At 33.0% G+C, this 10,999-nt stretch overlaps 1 protein-coding gene across 1 annotated transcript; it reads left to right on the top strand.

Annotated features, from left to right (window-relative positions):
* The first annotated feature begins 384 nt into the window (after window positions 1-384).
* On the top strand, window positions 385-6,679 carry LOC149805033 (NPC intracellular cholesterol transporter 2-like). The gene is made up of 4 exons (XM_089935773.1): window positions 385-545; window positions 3,713-3,820; window positions 5,328-5,500; window positions 6,540-6,679. Exons 1-4 carry the CDS (start codon window positions 470-472, stop codon window positions 6,624-6,626), a joined length of 444 nt encoding a protein of 147 aa, XP_089791899.1. The 5' UTR covers window positions 385-469; the 3' UTR covers window positions 6,627-6,679.
* The last annotated feature ends 4,320 nt before the right edge of the window (window positions 6,680-10,999 follow it).

Genomic DNA, 10,999 nt, shown 5'->3' with positions numbered 1-10,999 from the left:
AGAAAATTAATAATTCATAAAATATATAAAAATGCCCCTATTTCACTGTACGTATAAATTCGTACAGAAATTTTAAAATGAACACAATTAGTCGTCAGTGGTGGTCATTATGTAAATTCTTGCATAATGGATATCAGTTCATTTTCATTTCTATATTTAAGAAAATACGAGTGTGTATTTCGAGTGAAACATCTTTTTACTTTTGGACAGTACATTAACCTTTAGGTTCTTTAAGTAATTTAGCTGCCAAAATAGTACACGACATAATTCTTATCTAGGAGTCAGTGGAATGAGCATCCATGGATGTTATACATCGTACGATTCTTTATCATGTGCATGGCAATGTGGCATGATTCCACGTGAAATCACCTGATGGGTCCAGATCCCTATATAAATTCAAAACTGTTGAATCTGGGTTACAGGGATTTTTCCAGGCAATTTTGTCAGCGGTTTTGTGCCATCTACTGAAATGTTGCGAGTTCTCCTGCTGGCAGGCCTTTTGTCATTGTGCTGCGCTAACGTTATTCACACCTACAAGGACTGCGGTATGATATGTTTTTCTTTTGCAAAGGTTTTTTTTTAGTGAGTATATGAAATTGCTTGATTGTGTCCTAAACTGTCTAAAATGGGGGGTTGTTTAAAATGTTTCCCAAATGCTCTGTTGTGTTTAATGGGGTCATAAATGTTCTAGCATCGGTGAGGTATTTTGAATGTTTTATACATGCGTTAAAGTTAAGTTCATGAATGGTTTACCATCGAATAGGTTGTTGGAATGCTTCTGTAGTTAAAGCTTTACAGGTCACGTACTCAGAACCGACTATGTCAGTAATGGGTGTCATTTTTAAAAATTTAATTAAACATATATTTTAATTGTTAATTTTCACGTTATTTATATCCTCATACATCATATTACGTTAGAAGGTCATTACCTACACGTTTCGGGAAATATATAAGGCAAAAATCAATGTTAAATTGCCTGTAAGTTTTGGGCGATGCCAAAATAATGGTGTCATCCAGTACAAACTGGATTGAATATCGTACCTTGTGATGTGAAAATGAAATCAGTGAGTGTTGAAAATAAATACGCACAAACCTTTTATATATTATAGTAGGCCCAACATCCTCTTTTTTGACCCAGGTTAGTACTTGACTTTCACTGTAGATGACCATATTGATCAATAATTATCGTCTATAATGTTTTGATGACTTTTAAGGTGCAGAGCATTTAACAGCCAGGATTGAATAGACTTTGATTAAACTAATTTACTATTAAATTTTAGAAGAACAATTAATATTTAATATAATTTGGTTAAATGCGCCCACATGACCACATTGACATACGCGTTAAACACTTTAGCACTGGCGAGGATGCTTGGATGTTTTAAAATACTCAAACATCAGAGATGTTATTTTAATGTTTCTAAATACTCTACCATTGAGGAAGTTTTAATTGAATGCTTCAAAATTCTCTAACATCGGGAAGGTTGTTTTACTGTATGTAAAAACTCTAGCATTCTGTTGTGGTGGGATGCATAGTTCTAAACTTTCCACCATCAGATAAGTAGCTAAATGTTTCTAAATATTCTAGTATTGGGGAGTTTGAATGTTTTTAGATTCTTGTGCATTACAGAGATTGTCTGATGATGCCCCAAGTGTTCTTGTATTGGATACGTTTTGAATCTTTTGCAAATTTTAAAATGTTGGTAAAGCTGTTTGATTCTATCCTAAAAATTCTAACGCTGGAGGTGGTGTTGAGAAATGGGGAGAGTGAGGTGACAGCAGCTTGCACACGTTCTGTGCATCCGTTTGACCTTTCTATTGTTCCAGAGATATTGAACGAAATTGGCTGAATATGCATTAAAGACATGCTATGGGTGTTTTTGTACAGTAAGAGATTAGATATTCAAACCTCTTGTGTCAGTGGTGATAAAGTTTCAGCCAACCCAGACTGTAGTATTAACTAATCCTGGCTTGGGATAATCTAAACTTTTTTGAAATTTTGATTGTAGAATCTTAAGATTTTCTTGAATTTGCTTACTCTATCAGCTTGCTTAATTTGAACAACGCAGGTATACTCCAAGTATCGTATGCAAATCTGGGTTTGGAATTTAAGATCTAGGCTTGCCTCAGAAAGTCTTTGGACTACGGGATCTGTTATATTATAGACAAATAGTACTCTACGGAGAAGTATGTTTCCTTTTCTTTTCAATTTAAAAAAATACTTTTATACATGTTACAGTTAATGAATTTTGACATATCCTGACAGCAAATTTAAAGATATGACTAGATGTAAACCAGAAATTGTAAATGACTCTGCCGCAACGGGAATATAGAATATATAGTCGCTTGTAAGTCCGGTCATTGAAAACTGCATATATATATATATATATATATATATATATATATATATATATATATATATATATATATATATATATATTGAAAACTGCATATATATATATATATATATATATATATATATATATATATATATATATATATATATATATATATATATATATATATATATATATATGTACAAGTTGGTCGGCGATATATAGTCAACGATTGTCTTTAGAACCCATACATACGGCACACAATCTTAGCCTTGTTTTCGGTCAGCGAGATAATACGATAGGTCACGTTAGCTTTCCTTATCGGCGATTGTGAAACTCGTCTATTCCAAAAGAAGCCATGAGAAATCTTCCATACGTTGTCTTGTTAACTAAGCATATTAGCTTGTGCATATAACAGACAGGTAGTATAATATTATTCTTTTAAAATACGAGATACGATATTGTTCTATTTAACTTGTCAGATATAAAACTGCCCTGTTCACTTGGACATGGAGATTAGATGGATATGAGACTCTGACGTCATGAAATTATGAAGATATGACATGTTCACATACGAGACACGAATGCATGAAAATGTAGAGTGTACAAAAACATTTGCATATAAAAATATATGCAAAAATCATCGACTAACAATGGATATGAAGTCGCTGTATTTCACTGTAATAGGGTGTACACAAGGAATGATCTCATATTTTACATTCCTGTTCAGGAACCACGGTGGCTCAGATGTTAACAATAACAGTGATTTAAAAGCTCTGCGAAGAACAGCCGACCCACAAGAAGCTACTGGCAAGTTTTCTCACATTCTCACCTTGCCCAACCAAGACTCGAATCCACTTGGACACAGGTTGTAACTTTCGCCCACCCGGTACAACGCAACACACCATTATTTACATTAAAATACAATGGCTACATTGTGCGCGCAGTTCTGTCATACATACATACATACATACATCCATCCATAGATACATACATCCATAGATACATTCCTTAGATACATCCATACATACATCCATAGATACATAGATACATACATACATACATACATACAACATACATGCATGCATATATCCATCCATCCATCCCTACATACATACATACATACATACATACATGCATGCATGCATGCATGCATACACATCCATAGATACATACATCCATAGATACATTCCTTAGATACATCCATACATACATCCATATATACATACATACATAGATACATCCATCCATCCATACATACATACATACATATATTCATACATACATACTTACTTACTTGCTTGCTTACTTACTTACTTACTTGTATAGTCTGTATTATACTACATAGGCATTACAAATTTAAACTTTGTTTGCAGGTTCTCGCGGTGGAACGATTCACTCTGTTGAAGTTCCGCTGTGTACCCACGAGCCATGTCAGCTTCATAGGGGAACAACATATGACATTAACGTTAATTTCACAGCAAGTAAGTAATTTCTTTTTAGCAAGATTTGAATAACTTTTCTAAATTACATTACTTGTTTTTGCTGATTTTTCTCAAGTTGATTGTTAAATAAGGCATTCTGACCTGTTTTCTTTAAAGTTTTGTGCAGCATTGAATAGGAAGACCCTTTTAATTGTTTTTTTTTATAGAAAATACAGACGGTTGTTCCGTCTTAAATGTTGCCCTCTTTCTCTTATTACCGATTTATAATACGCCAACATTTACAACTCTTCATTTAAAACTATTGTTTGATTTTTTTTTAAATAATCGAAACTCAATAAAACTCCAACAATGTAGCTTTGAAATAACGTTCGTCCATCGTATGCTTCGTATATTACAGTGCAGTTTTTGTTCTTAATGATTAAACGTCTTGACCAAATATTTCTTAGCAAACAAGGGGAAGTAATCTTTTTGATATTATTCTCATCTAGAACGCTGAATTACTTCCTTCAGTGAGTACTCAATCTTGTTCTTTTTCTTTGACGACATCCTTCTTACATCGAAGCTTGATTTACGCCACTGAATACTCAGTCTTGTTCTTTTCCTTGACGACATCCTTCTTACCTCGAACGTTGATTTACGTCACTGAGTACTCAGTCTTGTTCTTTTCCTTGACAACATCCTTCTTACATCGAAGCTTGATTTATGTCACTGAGTACTCAGTCTTGTTCTTTTCCTTGACGACATCCTTCTTACCTCGAACGTTGATTTACGTCACTGAGTACTCGGTCTTGTTCTTTTCCTTGACGACATCCTTCTTAACTCGAACGTTTATTTACGTCACTGAGTACTCAGTCTTGTTCTTTTTCTTTATGATATTCTTCTCACCTAGTAGCTGATTTAGGCAATTGAGTATTCAATCACGTGCAATTTCATTGTAATATTCTTCACACCTAAAGCGCAAACTAGGGTCATTGGAATAATCGAGCACATTCTTTTTTTCTGTCCAATATTGCACTGTCATTCTGCAAACACGATTTATATGGATATGGATATTAATTCGCTCTTTTGGGGAGACTTCAGTGTTATTTATCTGAATCATACAATTATAATGTGAAAACTTTCAGGTTCGTAATTTTTAATAACATGTGATTTAAAAGGTCTGACAATATTTGTTCTTTTGGGAAGAAGACTGAACTATGTACTATTCTGAAATTGCTTTATTATTTTCTTTTTAAGTTTATTAGTGCAAATATTTGTTCTCTTTCTCGATATACATGTGTGCCTGTGTGTAAGTGTTGGCTGTTTTATAGGAGAAATAGTATAATATGTGATACCTAAATGATGATAAACATGTGTGATTGACAATATAAATGTTTTCGATGATTTTGGATGACTACTATAATTCTAACATTTTCTTTAGAAAGGCGTTCATCAAATTCTAACATAAAATCTAGGTTACTATGGTCATTATATAATTTGATATTTTTCCTCATTTTTGAAGATATAAAAATAAAATAGTCATCGTATATTGTTTCCTTCCAAACAGCTGAACATTCCAATACGGCCACCACGGTAGTCCACGGAATTTTGCTCGGAATTCCCTTGCCTTTTCCCGTCCCATCTGACAGCTGTAAGGACCACAACGTACATTGCCCCATAGAACCTGGAACGGAAATCAGCTACCGTAACTCCATCTACTGTAACCCTTCTTATCCTAAGGTACAAAACTCTACAAATATTCGGATAATTTTCTTCGTTCCATTCATGAACGACTCCGTAAATGTACGATAATTATTCAGATTCCTAATCTTTTAAAACAAAATTATCATTTTGTTTGGAAAGCCACTTTCAATTTGTTTTTAATACTAGATATTCAATAAACTAATCGAATATAATGTGTTTTTATTGTAACTAAATCAAAAACGACAAATTCAGACAAGCCTGTGCATTTTCTAAATTTCTTTACATAAACAGAACGACGACCATGAACTTCGATAGCCTCTATCAAAATAGGAATTAATGGATTTAAAATAATATTCACTTGTGACAATTTCTTCATAAAAGCCCATTCGATTATATTGCTGATCGTTGTCAGTATTTATAGAAGAGTTAGAGTATGACCATAACTGTCAGAAGCAAAGGAACTGAACTAGAAAGACGTGACCTCAAAACGAGCTCAACAGAACTGTACATTTTAATTTATTTAAAATGACAGAATTACCTAAATGACAATACTGAAATTAGAAATAGGTAATTATATTTAATCAACTGCCACTGGAATAAGCAATTAAGTTTAAAAAACATGACGAAAACTTGAGGAAGTTCAGTTCTAAAAAATATAAATTTGACTTGACTCCTCGGCGTGCAGTACTGTTGAAGTTTTTTCTCCGTATCATTAGTGTACAATTCTTTAATTACATCAACAAAATGGTGTGAAGACATCTGTGGATGTATTCTGGTGTACATTTATAGGGGTTGGTACAAAATAGCTTTGAACTATAAGGACATTCATCATTTCATGCATGATTTCAATTTTATGGGAAGTTCACGTAGAAGCTAGAATTAATTAGATTCTCTAAATGCAAACTCACGGCGGATTACACTGTCAGAGGGAATAATGCAGTTATTTTTGAAAGTTATAACTATATACCAAACAAATATACTTATGTGTTAATTACTTTTGTTTTTCAATATACCATTAGTAGCTGCAGTAGTAGCGAATTAAGTTTATAACAACATTGTCACTCTTTAATTTCAGGTACGTGTCACAGCTAAATGGGAAATTAGGGATGATAATCATAGACCTATAATCTGTTTTGAGATACCCCTGCAAATCGTCAGTTAAAACCAAGGAACGAGTTGTCTAACTTTTGTACAAATAAAGATTTAGTGTTAGCACCTCTTTTCTCTGTTGTATGTACGTCATTACACATTTCATTCAATCTTCCTTCTACAGTTTTCGGAAATTAAAAATGGGTGTATTTGAGACTTGCATATTGGTGCTATTGATATGGGTTATTTGTCATTATTTTAGGAATACGAAATGTTCATTTAGGAATCTGGAGACATGACTCTTAATAGATTTTTGGTGTTTAGTATGGATATTTTGGGGGTGGGTTGATTGGGGGTGGCATTCATCTATGCTTGAGACACAGAATACGACATGCTGTACTTAAAGGGAAATTTGTTACTGTGAGCACTTTATACATGTCTCACAGGTTTGATGTTATATCTACTACATAACCTGATTTATTCTATCAATAGATCCTTGGAAAAACAGATGCACTGTAGCCTGTCTTAAGCAATCAGGTGTAAAATTAAAAGATTTAGGCTGTTCAATGGATATGGCTTTTGAATGGAAAATTGTTAAATTCTTGCTTTACAAAACATGGTGACTCTTAAGAAATAAATAATTGAACAATAATTTAACCATGATCACAAAAAGTCAAAGCACACAAGGTGGCCTCATTAATACATAAATAATGAATGAACGACTACTGATTTCATTATACTGCGTCATTTGAATAGCAGCAAGTAGTTAAATACGAGAGATGATTGCTAAAAGGTTCAATCGTATCTCGCTCGGTCATTCAGTGAAAATGAGAAGATGCGTTTAATTACTGCAAACCAGTAAGTGGTTGAATGTAAGAAGTGATTGTTATATGGTTCAGATGCTATAATAGGTACATTCATATCGTAGGTCTAATTTAGGAACGCCATATTAAGTGGTTAGATATCTATAATGTATCCCTCAATACGGTTAGGCAATAAATCTATTCATTTACTGGTCTCATGTTGAGTAACAAATTCCCACATCTTCATCAAAGACTTCAATTAAATATTGACAAAACAGACGTTTTCTAAGTAAGTGGAAACTTATTTTATATAGGTACCTATCTCCAATAATCCCTTAATTTTGTCATTTCATTGAACTGCATTATTTATGGTTTTGCTCATTTAAAAAATATTTGATAAAAAATGTGCATGTCATCTGCGTTTATAATTTTATTAAAAGTCCAAATTTAATTTAAAGATATATCTTTCACAGCTATCACTGTCATGATGCATTTGCATCCATTTTTTTTTGTATTTTCTATATTTTCAACGATATCTGCCTGCTGCGGTCTTCCATATGAATAACATAGGGCATTCTGCATCGAGGTCTTTTCTGCTTGTTTGTGTAGTGTATAAACAGATGGTTCAGCTAACTCATCTTTCAATACATATTATTGCATTGTCTTTTATCACGTTTAGTTTGCTCCCACAACTAATCGAATCTTGTGTAAAGAAACCGCACTTTCATGATTGTAGTATGGCATAAAGTCTTAAATATCGTTCTTCAGTCTTATCTCGCGTGTTTAGGCTCCAATAAACAGCAACAAAGGAAAGCGTGGACAAAACAAGCTTTGAAAACTTTAACAAACAAATTTTTTCCTTGGAAAAAATCTGTAAAAATGAAACAATAAGAACTTAAGGTTTTAAGAATCAAATCAAAACATGATCCAAGAATAAACCACAAATTAAATTTTAAAAGTCCTCGTAATTAAATGTTCTAAATTCAAGTTCTTGTCCCGACGAAGAATCCAAGATGGAAGGCGATGTCCTGTACTGTAGCTATAATTGTGCTGTTGTGTCTACAGTTCTGTGTTCTTCGCAAACAGTAATCCGGCGTTTGAACTTCCCAATACAATTTAATGAAATGTCTTTGTTCAAGAATTCTGCATGAACACTCGAATTTCTCCAGGAAAAAGAATTATCCTTTAAAATCCAAATAATCTAAATAAAAAATAAAAATAATTCCAAAATGACACACAAAATAAACACCTTTAAGTCCCAGTGTTTAGAAGCCCAGCTTAGAAAAATCTCTAATAACAATGCTTATACAGTAACTAGAAACGCAAAACAAATTCCAGGATGAGGGTCAACTTTACAGAACCTTCGAGAAGTATTTACAGATAAAAGCACGTAGTCCCACTATGACCTTGACAAAAACCAATCATTTTACTCTAAGAATAGGATAAAAATAAAAAGCTGTTTACTTCTCTCACTGATTTCTGAATAAAGGTCGGGAACTAGGTCAGCTTTAGGTGCTTACAGCTGAAGAGTCAAGGCCAAACTATTTCTGAAAAATTATCGAGTTCCTAATAAACAAAATTACATTATTTTGACATGTAATGAAATTAAATATAAAAAGATTTTAAAACTTATAAAGAATTAAATTGAATCAAATATTAATTAAATCAAATATTCTAAGTTCAGTAATAGACAGTTAATATTATTGTTGAATTAGCTACATCGTAATCAAGCGTAAAATCTATTAGTCATATTTTTGACTTTTATAATATAGTTACAATGAGAAATTTTAATATAAAGGATATCAGGCATATTAATCGTTATATATGAAGAAAATAGTCCTGTACGTTTTTAAAGGCAGAGTAAAGGAATTTAAACTTTAATGAGTTTGACGTTCAAAGATCTAGCTTTACCGGTTGAGAAAATTTCCAAAATGGCAAAAGTAATTAAGGAATTTGCTGAAATTTGTGTACAATTTTTTTTCAGATTCTTTTGGGGTATTTTTTTATATAGCTCTTTTTATGTTAATGTTGTGGTTATTTGACCTTTGCTAATCGTTGTACTTAATAATATCGGAAAAATGACCGAGACTTAATGATTGTCGACCAAATAAATGTCAGCTAAATTAGTTCGACAAATGAAATGGACGAAATGGACAGTCGACAAATAATTTTCGACAAATGAATTCGACGATATGATTATCGACGAAATAATCGGTCACATTTGAAAATGCGATAATTTTATTTGAAGTTTGACAATATCGCCTTAAGATAAATTGTCAGATATTAAATATGCACTTAGTGTATTTAAATTCTTTGCTTATATCAGTCGCATATATATAGGCAGAAGGACACATAGAAAATTTTCACCTATAAAAAGCAAGATTAAGAAAAACAAAATCTCATATTTCTGCTATTAGCAATAATACATATCATATTTACAATTTCTTCTAATATACCACATGCAAGTTACATGAAAACTGTTACATGAATAAAGGTGTATGTTATTTTGTCCTAAAGTTAAACACTAACCAGATACATAAATAAACAGATAACATAATCATAAGTGTACAGTTACATCGTTCTACAATAATTTTGTCACGATGTATATTAACATGCCGAAACACGAAAAAGAACTTTACGCTTTGTTAACAACACAACAACAGCTACGAAAAAATCTTATCCTAGATTGGCTTCCAATAGTCCTGCTCATATTAGTGGTGAACGTGAATAGATACGTTTAAGCGTATCAGAGACATTTGCCGAATCTTTAGAAGTCCAAGGCCAGCCTTCACTGTATTTGCTGGCAATATCTACATTAGCTAATGATATGTGTATATTCGCTTCGGGACGCGATCAGATAGTAGAAACAAAAGATCAACCTAATGAACATCGATAAGTCTTCTCACATTAAAACAAAATCACCTGGAAATCTTCCTTGGCGCAAGTAGGTCATTATGTCACAATACTTGTTTAGAATGGTTACTCGAGCAATCACATGGGTCCCCTTTGTTGCGTTTACTGACTTTTCAACAGCCGCTTCACCTTTCCAATAACCGCGAGGACGTTAGTATATAATGGATAAAGTTCACTACGAAATTACACTTTTCTTATCTATGTTTGTTAGTTTATTACATCAATATATTTTACATCCATGTCCAATTTTGACATTCGTGCCTCCTCTGATGATCCTTCTGTTCATTCGTTCTCAGAGTGTTGGATTACTCAGCTCATGGAGGAGATGTTGACGTGCACGGATATCGTTTGATGATTTATTAGCAAGGTCATGCCCGTAATATGCAACATAGACGCGTCTTTTAGATACTTCTCAAGCCTTTGTTTTGTTGTTAGAGACGAATGGTATATCTAGCCGTGTTCTAGGCTAACAATACTTGTATCTAATGATGTATTTTTTTATGAGGGTATTCGTTCTATGGAATCCAAGGTAGCTTCTTTCATACACAAGTGACACCACTACAGATGCCCTTTTAAATGAACGTGAACGTCGTTGCTCCACAGGTTGCAGTGATCGCAGTTCTACCATGATGCTTCTGAACCCCTACTGGATTTTCATTACGAGTTTTCAGGCGGCATCGCACAAAATATGAAAACATGCTTGTATTGTACAACAATTTAGTTATGCAAC

This window comes from Sinohyriopsis cumingii, chromosome 2 (genome assembly GCF_028554795.1).
Source record: "Sinohyriopsis cumingii isolate HCF-2022 chromosome 2, ASM2855479v2, whole genome shotgun sequence".
Classification (NCBI taxonomy): domain Eukaryota; kingdom Metazoa; phylum Mollusca; class Bivalvia; order Unionida; family Unionidae; genus Sinohyriopsis; species Sinohyriopsis cumingii.
Note: the sequence above shows the minus strand (reverse complement) of the source record. Positions and strands in the feature narration are given on the sequence as shown.

Excerpts from the sequence above, each read along its gene's own strand:
- LOC149805033 (XM_089935773.1), top strand. The coding sequence starts at position 470 with ATGTTGCGAGTTCTCCTGCTGGCAGGCCTTTTGTCATTGTGCTGCGCT. Across the intron at positions 3,821-5,327 it reads TAACGTTAATTTCACAGCAA|CTGAACATTCCAATACGGCC; the intron begins GTAAGTAATTTC and ends CCTTCCAAACAG. Across the intron at positions 5,501-6,539 it reads GTAACCCTTCTTATCCTAAG|GTACGTGTCACAGCTAAATG; the intron begins GTACAAAACTCT and ends CTTTAATTTCAG.